Source organism: Neoarius graeffei, chromosome 18 (genome assembly GCF_027579695.1).
Source record: "Neoarius graeffei isolate fNeoGra1 chromosome 18, fNeoGra1.pri, whole genome shotgun sequence".
NCBI lineage: Eukaryota > Metazoa > Chordata > Actinopteri > Siluriformes > Ariidae > Neoarius > Neoarius graeffei.
Genome location: NC_083586.1, coordinates 53688173 through 53711848, shown reverse-complemented (window position 1 = coordinate 53711848; position 23676 = coordinate 53688173). Strand labels below are relative to the sequence as shown.

At 42.5% G+C, this 23676-nt stretch overlaps 1 protein-coding gene across 1 annotated transcript in view; it reads right to left on the bottom strand.

The window, feature by feature from the left end:
- znf654 (zinc finger protein 654) overlaps positions 1–23303 on the bottom strand; it is a 36954-nt gene extending 13651 nt beyond the window's left edge. The window contains exons 1-7 of the mRNA XM_060899005.1: positions 23137–23303; positions 17987–18132; positions 17717–17798; positions 17456–17591; positions 17174–17376; positions 16932–17068; positions 16554–16698 (exon numbers count right to left, since the gene is read on the bottom strand). Of these exons, the coding sequence (XP_060754988.1) occupies positions 16554–16698; positions 16932–17068; positions 17174–17376; positions 17456–17591; positions 17717–17798; positions 17987–18132; positions 23137–23250 (963 nt within the window). The 5' untranslated portion in view covers positions 23251–23303. The remainder of the gene's footprint in view (positions 1–16553; positions 16699–16931; positions 17069–17173; positions 17377–17455; positions 17592–17716; positions 17799–17986; positions 18133–23136) is intronic.
- Positions 23304–23676: the final 373 nt, after the last annotated feature.

Genomic DNA, 23676 nt, shown 5'->3' with positions numbered 1-23676 from the left:
GAAGAAGAAGAAGAGGAAAGAAGGAAAGAAAGAAAAGAAGAGGAAAGAAAAGGAAAGAAAAAAGGAAAGAAAGAAGGAAAGAAAAGGAAAGAAAGAAGGAAAGAAAAGGAAAGAAAAAAGGAAAGAAAAGGAAAGAAAAAAGGAAAGAAAGAAGAGGAAAGAAAAGGAAGGAAAGAAAGAAAGAAAGAAAGAAGAGGAAAGAAAAGGAAAGAAAGAAAGAAAGAAAGAAAGAAAGAAAGAAAGAAAGAAAGAAAGAAGGAAAGAAAAGGAAAGAAAGAAAGAAAGAAAGAAAGAAAGAAGGAAAGAAAAGGAAAGAAAGAAAGAAAGAAAGAAAGAAAGAAAGAAAGAAAGAAAGAAGGAAAGAAAAGGAAAGAAAGAAAGAAAGAAAGAAAGAAGGAAAGAAAGAAAGAAAGAAAGAAAGAAAGAAAGAAAGAAAGGGAAAGAAAGAAAGAAAGAAAGAAAGAAAGAAAGAAAGAAAGAAAGAAAGAAAGAAAGGGAAAGAAAGAAAGAAAGAAAGAAAGAAAGAAAGAAAGAAAGAAAGAAAGAAGAGGAAAGAAAAGGAAAGAAAGAAAGAAAGAAAGAAAGAAAGAAAGAAGACAGAAAGAACAGAAAGAACTTTATTCATCACACACTTGTGAAATTTCCTCTCTGCATTTAACCCATCTGAAGCAATGAGCACACACACACACACACACACACACACCCAGAGCCATGCTAACAGCGCCCGGGCAGCAGTTGGGAGTTAGGTGCCTCACTCAAGGCCGTCCCATATTAACCTAACCGCACGTCTTTGGACTGTGGAGGAAACCCACGCGGACACGGGGAGAACATGCAAACTCCATACAGAAAGGCCCTCGCCGGCCACGGGGCTCGAACCCGGACCTTCTTGCTGTGAGGCGACCGTGCTAACCACTACACCACCGTGCCGCCCGCCTTATATTACACTTATCAAACTTTTCAGTTTTTATCCATGTTGAACGTAGTTCGTTTGGTCCACGACAGGCGTCGCTTATCCGCGCGATCTTCATGAGACTTGTGCGAGACTTCAAACGTGAAGTGTCGGCGCTGCCATTTTGAAAACTGTTTACACAGTGGCCAGATCGCCATATCGTTCCAATTTAGATTAATTTCGAGATTTGCCAGCTTCATCAGTGATGGAATGTCAGTCCTGCACGCTATGGCGTGTACAACTGAAGGCGCGCCTTGGCTGCGCGCGCGCCGCGAACAAGGCGCACCTGAGCTCAATTAAGGAACTGTGCGTTTGCCTGTTTAAGGACTGTGCTCATGCATTTGCATCACAAAGTATTACGATACGCATTACCGAGCCTTTCTACCCGTTGTCTTGATTGCCTGTTTCTCGCTTAAGGCCAATTTATGCTGACAACCCAGTCCTCACAGATGGCGTCGCAGATGGCGTCTGCGTAGCCCCCCCCCCTTCGCAGACGCTCTGCGCGCACCTCCCAAAAATTGTGACCACCACAGAAGCCTTGCAGACAAGAGGGCTCTGATTGGTCCACTCTACATCCGCTGTACACGCACTTCCGCTTCCCTACTTTCCCGGTTTGGTTTGTTTTCACTACTGCCATTTTTAAAAACACGAGCGAAGATGGAGCAGCATGAAGAGCGGTTGATCGAGGAAGTGAGGAAGTACGTACATCTATACGACTCCAGTTCTAGTCATTATAAGTAGCCGGAGGATAAACACTCCACTAACCACACCCACCAACTACTCCTAGCGATTTCGCGACTTCGCACCCCCTTGCGTTGTGGCGGTGAATAACATCGCGCACGCCTATTACTCCCCGCTCAACGATAAATTACAACTGTCTGTGAAAAGCTATCTGCGAAAGCCTTGTCGCAAGAGCATGCAGAGGCCCTTAGCCTTTGATGTACTGTTTGCGCCTCGACTGACCCTTTCGCCTGTATTCTCATTTTTGATCTCGCCTGCCATTTTGGATTGTTCGCCTGTGTATATATCAGGGCTTTGAACTGGTTCAAGGAACGAAAACAAAAACCGGGAACTTTTTCTATTTCACATGGAACAGAAACGAAACCAGAAACTTTATTATTTTTTATGTTCTGGAACAGAAACGCTTATTAAAAATAATGGTAACCGGTTAATACCGGTTTTTATTTCGTTCCTCAAAGTTTCCGTAGCCTACAAATAAAAAAGCCATTCTTCTCCTGCACAAGTTTCTATGACCCGCTGGGTTCACTTCCTGTGTGACGTTCGCTGACTGAATGGAGAGAGCGGGAAGGTGGACTACTATCACGTCTCCACGTGATAATAAGTGAGTAAGTGCATTACTGAGTGTCTGAGCAAAGAAGAGCCTGAACGTTGCAACCTCCCTATTGGCTGTTTGTAAAAATGTATCAGTTGTTGCCCTTCCCACGGGAATCATCGCGGGCTCGAGAGACGAGACCTGACGAGTTAGTTCGTTGGTAGCAGAACAAAATGTCTGGACACAAATCGGGTTTTCAGAAAAGGAAAGAAAATAAACGGAGGGTTGAAAATACAAAAAAGGAGGCAGAAAATGCAAAACGAGTTTTAAGGTAGGACAAATGGTTACTTTTTAAGGCAGCCCGCCGTGGCTGCAGGCTTTCAGTTGTCATTGAATGGTTACTTTTCCGAGGCAGCCCGCCGTGGCTGCCTGCAGGCTGATTTATTATAGCCCATTTAGTTAAAATAGTTGATATAAAATGTTTATAGTTATGTGATGGTTGTCCTTATTTAGACTGGTGTTTTTTTTGGGGGGGGGTTGCGCGATGTTGCACCCGGGTCCAGATTAGGGCAGAACCGGCCCTGGCTACATTTCAGGTGTAGTTTGTTTTATGTATGTATGTACTTGCATAGATGTGTACTTGGTCTTCCAATATGGCGCCTAACAAAATCTCGCGGCGCGGTGACGTCATGCGGTAGCCCTCTATAGGGCCTGACTAGCCTTTGGTAACACACTAAACGAATTATCTTTCATTTTTGGCACTTTTTCTGTTTGTGTAGATGGGAAGACATACTGAGAATCCAAATCGCCAACATTTGAAATAATAATTGTTTTGAATTATTTCTTGTCTTATTTAATGAAGGTTGTAATAGAATTAGCCTACATTTGGCTTAAGCTGGATGCGACAGAGACATAATTTTATAGCCATTTGTTAAACAGCTGACAGGGAACGTAATTAACCGTTCCGGGAACGAAATTTTTTTGTTCTAACCGGTTCGGGAACGTCTATTTAATGGTGGAACCCAAAACCGGAAATGTTAAAATTCCCTTTCTGTTCGGAACGAACCAATAGGAAAAAATTCTGGTTCAAAGCCCTGGTATATATAGATATATTCTGCACTTTATTAAACTGTATACTTCTGCACATACATCTGCCTCCCTCGCGTACGTGACATGGAGATTATTCTATATGACTCTGAACCAACTGAGAAGAGTTGGAAAGACGACAGGATAAGGACGAGTCTGTCGCGCTTGTATTTATGTCATTACTGTCGCACAATTAAAACGTGCCGGATCAGGCAGCTGGTGGGTTTTCAGAATAATAAATACATGCATGTATTTTTGTAATAAATACATTATACTGAGCGCATTTCCCTTGTAATCCTCACGAAGATTTCGGACGGCCCTACAAAATGGCGTCTCCACTATATAGTGAGTAGGGAGCGATTTCGGACACAGGGAAAACTTCCGGCTTGATTACATTCAGCATTCGAAAGAGGGCGCGCACATCTTTTGACAACACTGGGAGATGTTAGTCACTTTGATTTCCGCTGTACGTTTTAGGCTGGGCAGACACTGTGTGATTTTTTTCAATCGCAGTATTTAGCTGCTGCTCACACTGTACGAGTGAACCGCAGGGGTAAACAGCACGCAGCTTACGATTCCTGTTCTCACACTATACGATCCGATGCTCGGATGCGATCTGACTGCTCACGCTGTACTTCCATACTTCCAGATTCTTGTATCCGGAACTGCAACGTGAATAGTGTTGTGACGTTCGCGAACGAACCGATTCTTTTGAACGGCTCCTAGGCATGAACGATGAGAACTGAGTCTCGAGCTGGGGGAGCCGTTCTTTCTGTCGTTCTTTTTCTGTACTGTGTTTCAGATAGTTTATAATGTTGTTGTGTGATATTAATGATAATACTGTGGGAAAACTACTTTGCACGGATGTTCATTTAATTTATTCTATCGTCATTTTGTTTGCTCTATTTTTGTGTATTTTATTTATTTATCTGTTTGTCTAGTTGTATCCATTTTGTATCTCAGACTTAAATATTTTTGTAAAACAAGTATTTTTCTATAAAATATTCTTGCGTTCTTGATAACTATGTTCTTGAGTGGGTTCTTTTTTTTTTTTTAACAGAAAAGCCGTTCTGCATGGACATTCATTGAAGCCCTCATTGTTTTTTAATGGTTATTTATGAGCGTTTAGGGGTTACAGTAATGTAAGTCTAGGTTGCTTTATATAAAAGGTATGTCCAGAAATATTGATGTCACTGTCTAAGCAGAGGGATCTGGCTTCTTTAGACGCTGGCTTCTTGAAACTGAATAAATATTTTAAAAAAGAGCCAAATGAGCCAGTCTTTTGAACGGCTCTTTTCAAAGAACGGATCACAAAGATGCGGATCCCTAGCCTAGTAAACTAGACCCAACCACCTAGCGGCCAAAAATATTTTTGCCTAGCGAGTGGGTCTAGCCTCGCACCATATAAACAAAAACACCCCGGGCATCAAATCGTGCCCGCCAATCACAACGCAAGGTTTTTGTTTGGATTCTTTGGGCGGGCTTTTGCAGGAGTGACGACAAAGCTGCGCGACGCTGGAGAAAGCACAACAGGAAAGATGGCTACGGCTAGAGAACAGCGCGCGTTTGACTCCGCTTTGGAATCAGTTTTAGAAGAATTAGACTTGGAGTTTTCGTTGAAACATGAGCAGGAAGAGGCTCTCCGCTCATTCCTTTTCAAGAAGGACGTTTTCGCTGCTTTGCCGACCGGCTATGGCAAAAGTCTGATCTACCAGCTGGCTCCGCTCGTAGCCAAAAGGATGGGGCTAGTTTGTGCAGTACGAAGAATTAATAAACAGCTTTGAAACATTACTTTTTGGTTGTTTCTTATTTTCCCGTTATTTTAAATTTAAGGGAAATTATTTCACCAAACACCACTAAATAAAAACTCTCAAAAACAGTTTAAGCAAACCCTTGAAAAACACTTGGAAAAAAAAATGTGTATGTGGTACAGACTCCAAACTTGTGGTCATTATCTCCAAACTTCTTAATATCTAGAACCTGTTTATTAATTAATACGCATTTTGAAAAATTATTTAATTTCAAGGCCTCCCCCACTGCTTTCTGTCGCTCTGACTACGTCACAGTCACTGTTGCGCTGATTGGTCAGAGCGTTAGCCTATACGCACAGAGACAGTTTGAAAGACAACGGTTTGTTCCTCCCACACCCTTCGGAAATGTCTACGGATCGAGGCCAGACTAAATATTCACATTTAGTCTGGCTTGCCAGGCTAGCGGATCCCAACAAAGAGCCATAAATCCCATCTCTAATTATGTGAAGAAGAAGAGGAGACCGGAAGTGCTGCTCAGTGTTTGTTTTCTCTTCCGTATCTGTGTTCGCGCGTGTGTAGTGTGACAGGTTGAGGTAAATCGGCTCGTGACGCTGCTTCAACAGTGCGATAGCCTCACGATAGGCGACCAGGATTTCCAACATGTTTGATTTTCATCCGATCGATTGGGAGGAGGCTGTAATCGCTTGTCGTTACCCCATGTATACTACAGGGATGTGATTTGGGGCTGGTGAAATTATCTGAAAATTTTAGGCGGGGGTCTGGGGGCCGCAGGCCCCCAGCTGGTCCAGGGCAGCGCCCTGGTGGGGGGACAAGGGGGGAAGCCCCCCGAAGCTCCTGGGTTTTTCTGACTTAAAAATTGTACTAAAATGGCAAGCAAAACACACAAGAAAAAACTTGTCATGATTAACAAATTCAAGCCAATTTAATGGTCAACATGCAACTCTGACACACACACACACACACACACACACACACACTCACTCACCCCCCCCCAAAAGAACCAGCGCGAGAAGGGCCCGCTAGCCTTGGGACGTAATTCGCCCCGAGGCGAGCCGCGGCGCTCCGCTTAGGTTTCGTTTCTATCCCGACTTTGGACGCTCGTAGCTCGGGCAGGGGAGGTCCCAGTATCCCCAAACTTGACAGCCAGAGACCTCTGCTCTCTCCCCAAAGAACGAAATCGCTGAACAAATGTCTCACAGTCTTATGTTCAACGTCTGTAGCAACCTCTTTCTCCAACCATTCCCAGAGGAACTTGTTTTTCACTATTCTGTCGATTTCTTTAACTCGATTTGCATCTTTACGCTCGATCATGGAGGCTGCCATCTTTCAACTCTTTGTTTGAAGCGAGCTTACGTACAGCTAACAAGCGCGTTCATTGGTTGTTACAGAGCGATGGGCCAATCACGTACCTCGTTTCATCTCAATGACGTAATTGCGTAAATGTAATTACGTCAATGAGATGAAACGAGGTACATGATTGGCCCATCGCTCTATAACAACCAATGAACGCGCTCGCTTCAAACAAAGAGTTGAAAGATGGCAGCCTCCGTGATCGAGGCATAAAGATGCAAATCCGAGGCTGCCATCTTTCAAACAAAGTCGGAACGAATAGGATACGAATGTGGATTTGAGGGAAAAATCGGAAACATTTTTTTTTTCAAGTTTTGAGGTGAAAAAAGCGGAATTCCGCGAATTCGCGGAAAAATCACATCCCTGATACTACATGATCCGAGACGCACGATTGAGCCAAAAATCGGCCCGATCTCCAAAATAGTCGCACGAGTGAAAATCGTGTCAAAATCGGGCCAAAAATCGCACAGTGTATGCCCAGCCTTACTTCCATCCTACGAAGTCTTGCACAGGTCTCAACAAATCTCGTTTACGGCCATTGCTTTGACATATGGACTGATATATTGCACAGCATATTTCACTCATAACTTGCTATAAAAAAAAAAAAAAAAGATTTTTTTTTAAATTGCCTTCAGTTCCCTTTTAAATAAAGAACACGCCATACTTTTTATCCACTTATTTAATATTGTGGAACATCCATGAAACAAGTTATTCCTTTTAAGCTCCGGTCACACTACAGCTCGCGATGAAAATGAGGCGTGATGGTGACGATGCATGCATGGTTCTAACTAGGCCTTCTCAGCGTATCGGTTCGTTACGCAATGTTTCCTTACCGCTACGCCCACAATATTGCCGAGACGCCTGTAAAAGTTGCCGCTGCATGAATAAAAAGGACTTGCCAATCTTGAAAATGTGGCCTTTTGCTGAATTTTCTCTTGCTATTCCGACGCAGGGGCGACAGCACACCGCCATGCGAATGTTCTACATTTGGACATACTCCATTCACCGTCCACGTAAGCGCCCAGTGCATAGCGCCGTGTGGAGACGGTCACTGATTATGCTCGTATAGTTTACCTCCTTCCTTACGCGGTGTTCGCGGTAAAGTGCCATCCGTATTAAGAGGCGCTTACACGCCATGAACGTAATACGTGCCGGTCCCTGAGTTAGATCTGGATAGTCATGGATTGTAATTGAATGGCTGAAGCTGAAAATAAAGCTGACGCTTGGTGAACATCAACTGTTTTATTCTTATTGCATAAATATATGTGTCACCAATATAGTCGAATATTAATTATAATAAATTTCCAATCAAATCACAGCAACTTTAGGCAAAAAAAATAATTAAATATTAACTAAAAAAGTGACTTGTGCCAGGAAATGCACGAGAATGCATCTCCGAGCACGTAGAACCCATGAACTTTGAACGCCCAGCCGTTATAACTGGTGCCACGACACTGATATTTTGGTCTAGTCAGAACTCTGTGCATGGCGATGTACAGGCGAGCTAAAAGTTGTGGTCATACAGCAGGCGAACACTTGACTGTCATGGCCTTCGCACGCTTGAGTGGCCACGCTCGCTCACAGCAACCAGCCATTATGGGAAACACCTGATGCTGATCTGAGCGCAATCAGCACGCACATATAAGGACACTGAAGCTTTGTGAAGTATTCTCATTATCACAGTCATGTTTATGACTCTGATTTTGGTTTAGTTTGTGTTTCGTGACGCTGACCTTGCCTCACGTTTTGCTTTTGTAACCATCACACCGACTATTAAACACTCTTCCTGCACTTACATCCGTCTACCGCTGCATACCTGACAGAATACTTCGCAAAGTCTCTGTGAAAACAGCGTCCTGATTATATGCACGTGCTGACAGCGCTCAAATCAGCATCAGGTGTTTCCCACAAACAACTGGGTCCCAAGAGTGCGTGCACACACACACACACCATGCTCTGAAGAATCCCCGAATGTAAATGCACTTTAAGTCTCGGCGAAGGTTAGGCTATGCCAAGCTGCTGTGTTCATGAGGCGAGCATCCGGGACGTGGATTTGAGACAAATACATCTCAAGAGGCTTGACAAAGGTTCCCTGAGCTTTGGGAATTATTCCCAATCCATCTGTGAGGATTCGCTGCTTAGTTTGCCAACAAAAACAAACATCGCTACCAAATTTCAATGCATGCGGTGAAAATTTTCCCGACGTTTTTAGCTAACCACGAGGCGGAGACACACACACACAAAAAAAAAATTAATTAATTAATTAATTAATAAAAAATAATAATAATAATAATAAAAAGGAAACTTGCGATGCACAGTGAATGTTCTCCAAGCTTCACATAAGTCAGGGGTGGGCAATTATTTTTTCCATGGGGCCGCATGAGAAACAGAAAATTTTGTGGAGGGCCGGATAGGGGTGGGCGATATGTATCGTCTGCGATGTCATCGTGAATGTTGTTTTGACGATGTGTAATTTTGCATTATCGAGTTTTTTTAATTAAGCCGCCAAAAATCAATACAGAGCGGAGCAGACCCGGCGCCAGACACGGACTGACGGACGGGCCTTGAATTGCTTTGGGGGGGCACACATTTTATACGCCAAGCCAGGGCAACACAACTGTTTCTAGCAACCCAGGAGAGCAGCACAGACGTGACGAGTTACTGTAAATATTCTAAGAAACCTATAAAGCAACCAAAACAACTTTCCAAAATGTATCAAACATTGCTCAGCATATTAAAAGTTTTTTTTTTTTTTTTTGCTCCGCTGGCCTCACAACGCACAAAGCTGATTTCGGGTATCTACCGGAAGATGTCGTGATATGATCCCGTCCAGCAATAAAATGTGATTGGCTGAGACAGCTGCTCATTTACCCAGATACCATCTGAAGAAAAAATGCGATTGGTCGGTTGGTTCATTCCATGTCATTAACCCATTGGTTCCCAAGAAATATTAGTCCACGTTTATAGCAATGATCCAGAAATTATTACTAGTGTTTCTGTACTCACGGATAATAATGAATGAACCGATCAGCCGATTTCAAATAGTTTCAATACATTTTAAATTGAGCACATTTTTCTTTATTATTGTTATACTGAAAAACTTTGACTTGTAGTTTACGGTTTTTTTTTTGAGGGGAAAAAAAAAAACAAAGAAGAAGAAGCTGTGACGGGCTCCTATCAGGCCAAGTGCGGTCACTCGCCGGCCACTTTCAGGCATCTTTTTCGGATTAGTGAGACCAGACCCTCTGAACATGAATGGGGAGATATCAATACTGGACTCTGTGAAAACTAACGGTCGCGAAGAGCATATGATTGAAATCGCCATGAAAAGTTGATTATACTTGAGTGTTAGGTTGGTTCTCATGACTCAGAAAAAGCTTTAAAATCCACTTTTCTCGTGGATTATTTTGACACTGCGCAGGCGCAGTACTTCTATAACGGCAGGAGAGGGACAGCGGAGCACGAAGCTGCAAGATGATTGGAAAGCTGTTGGTTCAGATCGACATATGATTGGTTGTTGGCAGCGGAACAGGCGGGATATTTGCAGACCCGTACTGCCGTCAGAGACGGTTGATTAGAATGTTTGCTGCCGTTACGAACTGTCAATTGAAATTCATTTTTATTAATTTAAAGTTGTTTAAGAAAATAAATATGGCTTTTCCTTAAATACTTGTGTCACTGCAATGATTCTTTTAGTCATTGTAATTATTGTAATCTTTAAGCAAGTGTTTTTTTTTTTTTTAAATATCGTCAAAATATCGTTATCGTTAAAATCCTAAAAAATATCGAGATATTATTTTTTGCCCATATCGCCCACCCCTAGGGCCGGACCATAACGCTGAACTAAATTCTGCATAATATTAATTGTATTTCTTTATATAAAGCAGTAAATATCATTGTTTTTACAAGCTGCTAAGACTGGTAAGAGTATGGAAAAAACGAGGTTGCCTTACAAAAAATGTCATTTATTCAATCAAATTTCCCAAAACAACGGTTAACAAAATGTCAACGTTTGTACCATTTTTTTTCAGTCACATTCACCCCAAAACACAATAAAGACATCACAATATTGTCTTTCTACTCCAAATATCAAGCAAGATGCATCATATTATAATAATGATGCCCACATTTGTAGTCTAATCACCTCATTTGGTGCTTTTTATTTGTTCAGTGAGAGAAATCTAGTCTCTGTTGGTCTTTAACGAGTGCATCAGAGTCAGGTTGAATGTCTGAGGTGGAGATGCGAAGCACAGCTGACAGATGATCATCAGTCGATTCGGTGTAGGGATCAGATCTACAGATTGGCTCGGGCTCCGGCGCCTGCTGGTGACGTCACACTATGCGATTGGCTGGACCGTTTGAAGGATGACGTACAAGTTTGTGGTTGGTCTGGACAAATTATGGAAGTAGTTATCGCGGGATTAGGTTTCGTGGGATTTCATGTCATGTTCATGTCGCGCGCATTGCGTTTTTGTTGAACACAACTTCAAAATAAAAGCAATGCACATTCAGTCCATGCATGAGGTAAAATTAGAAAATACTAGTGCTGTCAAAAATGTCGCGTTATTAACGCGTTAACTTGACTCAATTTTAACGGCGATAATTTTTTTATCGCGAGATTAACGCTCTGTGACATGATGTAGGTTTTTCATAAGCTTTTGAAACTGCCAGGAACTTGGAACAGAGACTTTGCTTAGAAAAACGATAGCAGCTAGACTGTAATGCCACGCCCCGCACAGCCAGAGTCCTCTGCCCTCCCCCCAAAGAACCAGCGCGGGCAGGGCGCGCTAGTAGAGATGGGATTTATGGCTCTTTGATGGGATCCGCATCTTTGTGATCCGTTCTTTGAAAAGAGCCGTTCAAAAGACTGGCTCATTTGGCTCTTTTTAAATATTTGTTCAGTTTTAAGAAGACAGCGTCTAAAGAAGCCAGATCCCTCTGAACTGTAAACTCAATGCTATCCCAGAAATCCTTCCTGTAATATGCAAATTTGGCCGCCTCTGATTGGACAGCGCGACGCATCAACAGGCAGAAAGTGTAAAAGTACAAAATGTGTTAAGTGAGCTGAAACAGTAAAGATCAGATTCAATGCAATATTTATCAACGAACAACTTAAACTTAATATAATAGTGTACTTTATATTATAATCAAGCATGTCAAGCCTACCGTCACTGTGTAACCTGTCTCTCTGATTAGAGTTGTAGACTAACTCAAGCAGTAGATCACTTCACTCATGGTTCTTTTGCTAGCCCCGGTGCTCGGCTTTGGTTTCACTTTGCAGTGGCTGTGTCAAGACGTGTTATGCTTTGCAATAAAAAAAAAACATTGGTACAAAGCAAGCCCATTCACTTTTTTATGCTGATAAGAGAATTACAATGGTCTTTCATGTGACAAAAATGTGCGATTAATCGCGAGTTAACTATGACAGTCGTGACATTAATCGCGATTAAATATTTTAATCGCTTGACAGCACTAGAAAATACGTTTATTTTGTAATTTCTAATTAACCTTACGCGGGCCGGTCAGAATGAACCAAAGGGCCGGATGCGGCCCGCAGGCCGGAAAATGCCCAGGTCTGACATAAGTGGTGACCAATTTTTCTTCGCCAAGTATTCGCAAACCCATCGCGAGCTGTAGTGTGACCAGAACCTTAGTCTCCAAGACTATCGCTATAAACATTTTCATTTTTTCGCCTCTCAAAATTAATTTTATATTATATATATATATATATATATATATATATATATATATATATATATATATAAAAATTGCAAGAAACTTGACGGTGTAAATTCATGTATCCTGAAGACAACCTTCCATAAAATGTCACACAAACATCTCATTCCAGAAAACTTCACTTCACATCACCGGTTATACTTTTCTTTCCTATGCAAGAGCACAGTTTTTAATCTGTTTAATATTAATCATAGATTATGTACATCATCCACTGTACAAGTCCCTGTGAATGAGCTGTCACTATAGAAACAATAACGTATTAGAACGAGCATGTGAATATCAACATGTGATTTGTAGCTGCGCTAATTTCACAACCAGAATGTCAAGGTCGTAGGAGCTCATCTGGCCTGCTATCAAAACAACCATGACATCAAACAGAACTGAAATGTGACTACGTGAGAGAGGACCAACCTCCACGACTAACTGTTTGCAACAGGAAAATCAACAAAGGACTACATTTTGTTGCCCAAAGGAAGATCGACCCAAAACATCGATCAGAACTGGAACTGGATGAGAAATGAGAGAGGAGATACAATTCTAGTCAGGAGAAAATGTATTACGTCGACCTAATTACTTAGCAAAAAATTGACAAGACAATGACCAAGTTCTGTGCAGAAGGTCGAGTTCTTTCAAATAAAACAATCAGAACTGAAATCCATTGAGAACTGAAGGAGGGAGGAGACACGATTTAACTGAAAATAACCGAAGTTGTAAACAAATTGTGTACAACAAGAAAAATCAACAAACAAGCGACCAAGTTTTGTTCCTCAAGGAAAGATCGACCCAAAACATCGATCAGAACTGGAACTGGATGAGAAATGAGAGAGGAGATACAATTCTACTGAGAGGCCTGGAAAAGTTGTTAATTTGGTCTAATTAGTAACTCAGCACACACAAAAAAGAGGAGACAAAACAACGACCAAAATTTGTATGGCGTGATGAGTGTTTTGTTTGAAAGAAATCAGAACGGAAATCTGTGGAGAACTGACGGAGGAGATACGATTTAACTGAAAATAAATAAATAAACAAACAGGAAAATCAACAAACAACTGACCAACTTTTGTTCCTCAAGGGAAGATCGACCCAAAACATCGATCAGAACTGAAATCGGGTGAAAACTGCGAGAGGAGATACAATTCTAGTGAAAAGTCTGAAAACTCGTTAAGCTGGCCTAATTAGCAGTAGTCTGGCTAACGCGACTTCAAAGCTCTGCGAGCATTGGTCTGGCAAAGCTATTAAGCCCAACCGTTTCCCAAAGCGCGTGGTTGACCCGCCTCCCTGAAATGCCTCAGTTTGCTACTGGTCGAAGCCAGAAAAGGCTGTGATGAAGCTTAAACCAATCACATCACTCTTTCCTCTGACGTATGTGACGCGACGGAAACTGCCTGAGTAACAGGAAGAAGATAAATACCTCCAGGGCTGCTCTTTGCTCTGTTTTCAATGAGAACTTCCCGTTGAATGCTTTCAATACAGCATCTACCGCTGTGTCAAAGGCTTGCCGCTGCTCCATGTTCGTAACGTTTCTAGTGAATGAAGCGCTTCCGGCATAGATTCTGTAAACAATCTATGGCTTCCGGTCGCAGTTCTACTACGTCACTGCCTTGAACACGCCTCTACCCAGGGCCGTTGGAGATGCTCAAAGTTGATTGGCTCCTGATTTTTCGGGAGCTTGGAAGAGCTGGAGATAGCTTGCCTTGCCAGACTAAGCTCGCAACAAGCCCTTGTGTTGCGTCACACTTAGGATGGGCGGGCCCAGGCTAAATTAGCAGTTCGTTAGCAAAAAATTTGACAAAACAACGACCAAGTTTTGCGCAGAAGGTCTAGTTCTTTCAAATAAAACAAAAACAGAATGGAAATCTGTGGAGAACTGACAGAGGAGATACGATTTAACTGGAAATAAACAAAGTTGTAAACAAATTGTTTACAAGAGGAAAATCAACAAACAACCGACCAACTTTTGTTCCTCAAGGGAAGATCGACCCAAAACATCGATCAGAACTGGAACTGGATGAGAAATGAAAGAGGAGATACAATTCTAGTGAGAGGCCTGGAAAAGTTGGTCTAATTAATAACTCGTTAGCACAAAGGAAAAAAAAAAAGGGACAAAACAACGACCAAATTTTGTATGGAGTGATGAGTTCTTTCAAACAAAACAAATCAGAACGGAAATCCGTGGAGAACTGACGGAGGAGATACGATTTAACTGAAAATAAACAAAGCTGGAAGCAATTTGTTTACAACAGGAAAATCAAAACAACCGACCAACTTTTGTTCCTCAAGGAAAGATCGACCCAAAACATCGATCAGAACTGGAACTGGATGAGAAATGAGAGAAGAGATACAATTCTAGTGAGAGGCCTGGAAAAGTTGTTAATTTGGTCTAATTAGTAACTCAGCACACACAAAAAAAAAAAAAAAGAGGAGACAAAACAATGACCAAAATTTGTATGGCGTGATGAGTGTTTTGTTTGAAAGAAATCAGAACGGAAATCCGTGGAGAACTGACGGAGGAGATACGATTTAACTGAAAATAAATAAAGTTGTAAACAAATTGTTTACAACAGGAAAATCAACAAACAACCGACCAACTTTTGTTCCTCAAGGGAAGATCGACCCAAAACATCGATCAGAACTGAAATCGGGTGAAACCTGCGAGAGGAGATACAATTCTAGTAAAAAGTCCGAAAACTCATTAAGCTGACCTAATTAGCAGTTCGTTAGCAAAAAATCTGACAAAACAACGAACAAGTTTTGTGCAGAAGGTCTAGTTCTTTCAAATAAAACAAAACAAAACAAACAGAACGGAAATCCGTGGAGAACTGACGGAGGAGATACGATTTAACTGGAAATAAACATAGTTGTAAACAAATTGTTTACAACAGGAAAATCAACAAACAACCGACCAACTTTTGTTCCTCAAGGGAAGATCGACCCAAAACATCGATCGGAACTGGAACTGGATGAGAAATCTGAGAAGAGATACAATTCTAGTGAGAGGCCTGGAAAAGTTAATTTGGTCTAATTAACTCGTTAGCACACACACAAAAAAAAAGAGGAGACAAAACAATGACCAAAATTTGTATGGCGTGATGAGTGTTTTGTTTGAAAGAAATCAGAACGGAAATCTGTGGAGAACTGACGGAGGAGATACGATTTAACTGGAAATAAACATAGTTGTAAACAAATTGTTTACAACAGGAAAATCAATAAACAACTGACCAACTTTTGTTCCTCAAGGGAAGATCGACCCAAAACATCGATCGGAACTGGAACTGGATGAGAAATGAAAGAGGAGATACAATTCTAGTGAGAGGCCTGGAAAAGTTGGTCTAATTAATAACTCGTTAGCACAAAGAAAAAAAAAAAAGGGACAAAACAACGACCAAATTTTGTATGGAGTGATGAGTTCTTTCAAACAAAACAAATCAGAACGGAAATCCGTGGAGAACTGACGGAGGACATACGATTTAACTGGAAATAAACAAAGCTGGAAACAATCTGTTTACAACAGGAAAAAAAAAAAATCAACCAAGTTTTCTTCCTCAAGGGAAGATCGACCCAAAACAATCAGAACTGAAAATCGGGTGAGAAATGAGAGAGCAGATTAAAATTCTAGTGAGAGGCCTGGAAAAGTCGTTAATTTGGCCTAATTAGTAACTCGTTAGCGGGGCGGCACGGTGGTGTAGTGGTTAGCGCTGTCGCCTCACAGCAAGAAGGTCCGGGTTCGAGCCCCGGGGCCGGCGAGGGCCTTTCTGTGTGGAGTTTGCATGTTCTCCCCGTGTCCGTGTGGGTTTCCTCCGGGTGCTCCGGTTTCCCCCACAGTCCAAAGACATGCAGGTTAGGTTAACTGGTGACTCTAAATTGACCGTAGGTGTGAATGTGAGTGTGAATGGTTGTCTGTGTCTATGTGTCAGCCCTGTGATGACCTGGCGACTTGTCCAGGGTGTACCCCGCCTCTCGCCCGTAGTCAGCTGGGATAGACTCCAGCTTGCCTGCGACCCTGTAGAACAGGATAAAGCGGCTAGAGATAATGAGAATGAGTAACTCGTTAGCCAAAAAAAATAAATAAATAAAATTTCAAGGAGACAAAACAACGGCCAAATTTCGTATGGAGTGAGGAGTTCCTTCAAGCAAAACGGAAATCCGTCGAGAACTGACGGACGAGATACGATTTAACCGAACTATGGATGACGGACGGACGCCTCGCCATGGCAACAGCTCATCGACCTTATGGACAGAGGAGCTAATTATCTATTGCAGTGATCACCTTCTAATTGAGAATTCAGCAGCGCTGCGGTCTAAAATACAATAATCCTAAAATGTACAGTGCAATAATTCCATGTTCCGTTTTGTTTTAAAGGATTAAAAGTACTGTGTGTAGACATACCTCAGTCAAGATCACCTTCATAAATGGAAAGATTGCTTTGACGTTGGTGGCGGACATGAGCAACAGTTTGCATTCTTGCAGGAAGTGTTTTTCCGTGGCATTCGCTCCTCTGAAGTACAGTTTACACCATATGAAGACCAGATCCCTGAAAAGAGCCGGAATATTCATCATTATGGCGTAATTCATACCAACCTTTTCACCTGGATAGAACAACAACAATCAGGATGATTATAATTCAACAAGGATGTAAATTCTTCAGGACGATACGTCTCTGTAGTTGTTTTTCCAGGAACCCGCTGCCAAACACAAACGGATCGGAGCTTAGTCTTGGCTGCTGCTGACTCAGACCCTGGAATGGAAGGCTATTTTGGGACTCACCAAAGGTAGTACATGTCGCCACTTCGGAGCTGCTGCAAGAGGAATCCTCTGCTGAGCTCCAGGAGCAAATCGTCCTTTTCCTCGTTCTCTGCAATGCAGAGGATCTCCACTGCGTCCTTCCCGTCAATCTCTGACATCTTTAATAATAAAATACGAGAATCAGGGGGAGGGAAAAAAAAAAAAAAAAAAGTGTCATCTTACAAGCAAAAAGTTGACTCTGAGGACACTGAGCGTGAACAGACCTCCGTGAAGAGGCGGTCTAGCTGAGAGCACTTCCAGAGACAGGCGAGGTAGGCCTGCTTGAAGAACAGGCGTCGGCCTGCGGTCGGATGCTGACTGCACTTCAAGGCTAACGCCATGGCCTCGCGGGTGCGCTCGCAGGCCAGCAGGTAACGTACACGCAACTCGAAGAACATGGACACCTCGGCGCCGAGATACCGGTTCACTGGTGACAACAAAGCAAAAACGTTAACCAACACTCAGAGGCTGTTTACAGGTCAACACGAAGACACAACTGAACACACCTTCTTCTTGTCGTTGCTCCACTTCCTTGAGGATCCCCTCCAGGACAGGACTCGCCCAAGGCCCTCCATCTCTGATAATGTGTCTCACCTGTAGCAGGTACACGTTCTGGTACCTCACGAGACTTGACTGGCATTCCTACACGCAGAAAAGTACAGCATGTGAACGTGAGCGGAGGAAAGGAACGTCGTCGCGTGGCTTAACGTCCGCGTTAATTCCACCCCTGTGAAAGTAGATCTAAAGGTCGTAGGTGATGCAATTACCTGAAACGAGTCCAGTATGTCTTTCAGAGGGTCCTCGGGGAACTCGTCCCTCCCGAAGAACAGCAGCAGCTCGAAGACACTCCTGTGATCGGTTAACAAAGGAACGGGTTACTTTGTTATTCATAACTTTTGACAACTATTTCCAAAATCCTTCGCTTCGGAGTTATATGAATAATAAAAAGTGTGGTTTTTTTTTTTAAATAAAAACCAGCATGACACCAAACCGTCCAAGTTTCAAACACAGATCTTGTCCTCGGAGTTTATACTCACAGAGCCAGACTACTCAGAGTGTAGCGCACGTGCTCACAATCAGATGGGAATGACGCTGCGCCACGGACAAACGCACACAGGGCGCTCCTGAGGACCTGCAGCTGTGGAAGGGGCACCTGCCATCGGCCCGTGTATTCCTCCACCAGCTACAAAGAGGTGGGAAGAGAGGGGAGCGGACAGATAGAGAACAGTGAGTTCAAACGGAAGAAAAGTGACTAATAAGAAAAAAAAAAAAAAAAAGACGTTTAACACCAGGCCTGGAGTCCATACTTTAACGTTTCCCCCAAACTCCAGAGGGGTCATGAGATCAGTTCGATATTGATACCCGATACATTTCTCCTCACAGACTGAATGAAATGCTTTAGAGATGACTGATAACGGTCCTGAAAACATACAGGTTTAGTCATTATCCCCCCCCTCCCCCCAATTGGCTTGCCATAAACAACATCGATTCCTAATTTTAGGATTTCTAGGGTGACTGTGTGTCGTGTCAATTCGAGAGTTATTGACATGACAGCTTTGTGCTGCACTTTATTTGAGTCGGTTATGTCAGCTTGTCATCTGTTCTCACCTACAGTAGCAGGAAACGTGTAGTGTAGCAGGCCATGAGATTCACCACGAGTTGTCTCGTATAACCAATCCGTTTAAGCGTGTTTAAAAAAGCAAATAAAGACGGCTGCTTTCAGTGGGGCTGGACGGCAATGGAGTAAGGCATGTTTAGCGTGGGCTCCCACTTAGCTTACCGCGAGTTGGCTGAGTGGTTAGCGTGTCCACCTCTCGATCAGGAGATCGCGAGTTCTACTCACACCAAAGACCATCATAAAAATGGTGCCAACTGCCGTCTGGCAAGGCACGCTGCAATACAGATGCGAGTGGGGAGTCAAACTCTCGCAGTTACCAGAGGACCAGCCCACCACTGTAACCCTAGCTATGTAATAGGCGAGAGGCCGAGGGCTACGGAAACGGAGATCGGCGCCGCCCTGTGCGCCACATGGCGTGGGAAAGGACTTTGACTTTTTTTTCCCCCACTTAGCTTGTTTTATTTATTCATATCGGGCATTCTGTCATACTGAACCTCAAAAAAAACTTTCAGTACACAACTTAAAACTGAAGTCGGTCTGTTAAAGCGCACAGATGGCATCGAATCTACGGAAATATAAATAAGTCTTTGTCATTTTTCCAAAGGTACAACGAAATTAAAGGTGCTGTTGACTCATTATGAGTTATAGAAAAAAATAAGAACAAATAAAATATAAAAATAAATAGTAAAGTATACAGAATTGCACTGGTAAAATAGTATAAACAGAATTGCATTGTATTGGTCCTGTATGTACACAGATTGCACTGATAAAATATAGAGGACCCTCCAATACTAGGCCCAACGCCTCCTCGGACCAGAGTTCCTCCAAACGTCCAGGTGAATCGTCCCCACACTCACGGCACTCCAGCGACACGGACATCTCAGATCTGAAGTCTGAGATTCTCTTCACGCAAATATCTCAGCAGTGATAGACAGAACTGAGCAATGCTCGCGCAGAAGATTTCGACTTTCTCAAAAACGCCTGCTTTCGGAAAGCCAGGTGTCTTCTTTCTCCGATTGTTCATCGAGGGCAGAAGAAACAATTCTGGTGACCACTAGCTCACGGAAGTTAATATGAATAAAAGAGTTAAAATAAAGACTTAAACACGTAATCTTATCCTTGGTGCTCGGACTACGGACTTATGTATCTCTGATATAGGACGAGGGGTCGTACATGATTACGTTCAAAGCTTCTTTCCTCTGAAAATGTTAGACAACGTTCATCTCAGTCATTTATACATTTGAACGTTACAAAACTATTCTATGGCAAAACGATCGCCTTAGAACACTGCGCAGGTCTGTATGTGATTAAAGGTGTAACAGGTGGTGATTTTTTTTTCTTCCTAGTACGACTAACCTGGAAAAATGTGGCATATTACTTTAAAAAGATGATCTAAGCAATGGCCTTAGCACAAGTGTTTTTTACGTGGTGTAGAAGACAATTTCAGGTCTGTAATGCTTGATTGTACTTGGATGGGCCTCCTGTCAGTCATTTTACAAACTCCACTGAAATCCCAAGAGCCCAGCGCAGCCAGATAATTCTCCTCCACACCTTCATGACTGGTCTACGGTGTAACTTACAAATGACCATTTTCTGGTCCATGTTGGATTTGTTATGTCCAAACAGTGTCCAAATGACTTGTACCTTTCTTTTAAGGTACAAGTTCCAAATAAATGAATAAAATAATTGCTGTGTTCTTTGAAAAAAAAAAAAAAAAACAGCAGCAAGAAACGCAGTAAATCCAGAATAAATGCTAAGGATGGTAAGATTTATCTCTTCGCATCGGTATGCCAGCATAAAAGTTCACAATGTGATTACCCCAATTTTTTTTAAAAATTAGAATTAAAAAAAAAAAAAAAAAAGCGTGCACCAGATACAATTTGGGATGAACTCAGGATGCATCGTTGTGTTGAATCAAATGGTATCAACTCGCACTAGATCGCAATGGGGCAAATCATATCGCATATGCATCTTGAAAAAGTATCAGATAGGCCTAGCGTTGTAGTCCTTGAGGTCGGTCCCAAGACCACTTGTCTCGTCACTGATCGTATTTTCACTTGGCCTGAGACCTAGAGGACTCGGGATTTTATTTCAAGACCATAACTGTGGGGATTTCACTACATTGCCTGTGCATCGTCTGATTTATTTGTCGTCAACACTGTTACTGTGATCGGATGTAAAATTTTCTGCTTCGAATGTGACTCATTTGAATTTTTTCCTCCTGTTAATTAGTCTGGCTAACGCAACTTCAAAGCTCTGCGAGCATTGGTCTGGCAAAGATATTAAGCCCAACCTTTTCCCAAAGCGCGTGGTTGACCCGCCTCCCTGAAATGCCTCAGTTTGCTACTGGTCGAAGCCAGAAAAGGCTGTAACGAAGCTTAAACCAATCGCATCGCTCTTTCCTCTGACGTATGTGACGCGACGGAAACTGCTTGAGTAACAGGAAGAAGATAAATACCTCCAGGGCTGCTCTTTGCTCCGTTTTCAATGAGAACTTCCCGTTGAATGCTTTCAATACAGCATCTACCGCTGTGTCAAAGGCTTGCCGCTGCTCCATGTTCGTAACGTTTCTAGTGAATGAAGCGCTTCCGGCATAGATTCTGTAAACAATCTATGGCTTCCGGTCGCAGTTCTACTACATCACTGCCTTGAACACGCCTCTACCCAGGGCCGTTGGAGATGCTCAAAGTTGATTGGCTCCCGATTTTTCGGGAGCTTGGAAGAGCTGGAGGTAGCTTGGCTCGCCAGACTAAGTTTGCAACAGGCCCTTGTGTTGCGTCACACTTAGACTACGTTCACACTGCAAGGCTTAATGCTCAATTCCGATTTTTTTGTGAAATCGTTCACATTAACAAATATATGCGACTTGTATGTGATCCTCAGTATGAACGAAAAGCGACTTAAGTGTTCCGCATGCGCATTGCAGGATACGACGACGTCACACGCAGTGAGCATGGCCAGTGTTTACGGAAGTAACCTAAAGTTTCCTGTGTATGACAGTAGCCAGCATGGAGTACCTGGCGATGATGCAGTTGTTGTTGCGACGGAGCCAGAACATGCAAAATAGCCTGATGTTAAGGAGGAGGTTGAGAAGGAAGAGGGCAAGGGTTTTGGCTCAGGCGTTCTGCGGGGTAGTGACTGCAACCTCCGTTCAAAGGAACATCAAAGCCATGTTGTTGTAACTTTTTTTGAGAGACCCGCCGCCTACTTCAGCGCAGAATGGTGACGTTTGTGGCTTGCTGATGACGTGTAAGTCGGATGAACGCGACCTGGCGGTTCAGACTGAAGTCGCATATGAAAAGATCGGATAGGAATCGGAATTAGGACCACGGCCTGGGTCGGATTTGAAAAAAATCGGATCTGTGTCGTTCATATTGTCAATAAAAGATCGGATACAGGTCACATATGGGCGAAAAAAAATCGGATTTGAGTCACTTCAGCCTGCAGTGTGAACGTAGTGTTAGGACGGGTGGGCCCAGGCTACCTGTTAACAGCCGTCCCACCCCACACACGAGTCCGGTTCTGGTTTCGACTCGGTCTCAAAGTCTTGGTTTTGATATGCTCTAGTCATGACTTCAACATGACACAGAGATGTGTACTGCATCTTCCTCAGTGATCAACATAAACATCCCAAATGAAACCTTGCCAATGTTGCCGAATGCATGCTTTATGATCAAGTTTATTTAAAGCAGCGCTGCGTAAAAGGACACTGCCTGACACGCCTATAAGTGCCACACAAAGTCAACAAAAAGTGATTGTTTTGCTTTATTGTCAAAATGAACACTACAGAGCAGATCACTAGGTAAGAAATTAAGTTAGGAAAGTATGTTTTTTGCAATCAACACAAACACTCAAACTTGAAGTAAACACTATAAAAGACTGATGTGCACTAAATAGTGAATAAACTTAAGTCAAGTGTGTAGTCATGGAGTTTTTTCCCCCCCTCAACAAACAAACAAAAACAAACAAACAAACAGAGCACTTACTTAGGGCTGAGCTACCAAATTGAAAACAAACCCAGAGATTTGCAATATATATTAAATTTCCACATTGTATTATATTACATTCAGTTTGAATGCTGTTGAGTTAAAGTTAATTTAGCTCCAAGTCTATTTTTTTCAGGTTGTTTTGGAATGTAGCAGCAGCTAGTCCGCTAAGCTAACACTAATACCCAACCCACTACACAATAAGACTGACACAAAAGCGTAAAGTTTCATTATTTTTTAAAACGTTTGTACTAACAAGCAACCCTGAAAGTACTCTGACAGAAATAAATAGCATAGCTACGTTAGCTAAAAGTATTAGAGAGAGAGAGAGAAGGAGGGGAATCTCTGCTGACAACGGTTACCTCCAGTCACATACTAGCGTACTAACTAGTACCTCAAGCCACACTGTGACGTTTTAAATAGTCGCGTACTGTTTAGTATGCTAGTACGCTAGCTTGGAAACGCCAAGCCAAACCAAGCCAAGCCAAAAGCTACCTTTTGATTATCAAGGCTTTAGCATTAGCAAGTAGCTAAGCTGTCTCTCTATGTGTGTGTGAAGGTTCCCCTCACAAAATTGTCTCACCTCACAAAATCTCGTGCAATATAACTTGCTTTGCCGTCCACACTCGTCGTTTAACAAACTCTCCAGTTCTTTTTTAAACCTGTCCAACTCCAATTCACTCTCCTCTTCCGCCATACTGCTTGTCTAACCCAGCGCGTACAACACACAGCCGCTACCATTCGCCTCAACCAAACTTGACGGCTCATACAACAACGCCATCTGATTGGTCCATCATCTGTCAGTTTCTCAAGATCCTGCCTTTTTCTATTGGATAGCTCTTGCGTCAATCAAATCGCGGCGGCGTGTCGTTTTAAATCCGTGGATCTGATTGGTCATGGCGGGGCTTTAATTTTCATAGCTATGGATACAGCTACAAAAAGATAAATAAATATAGACACATAAAAGAAAATACATGTATATTTTTTTCCGTATATATTTATATTTAAAAAACTCAAGCATTTCATTTTGATCAATAATTAGGAATTTTAATTACAATTTTAAAAGACGTACTCATTTAAGCTCAAGAAATCAGCAGCGTCTTAAAAGCAAAATAAACAACGT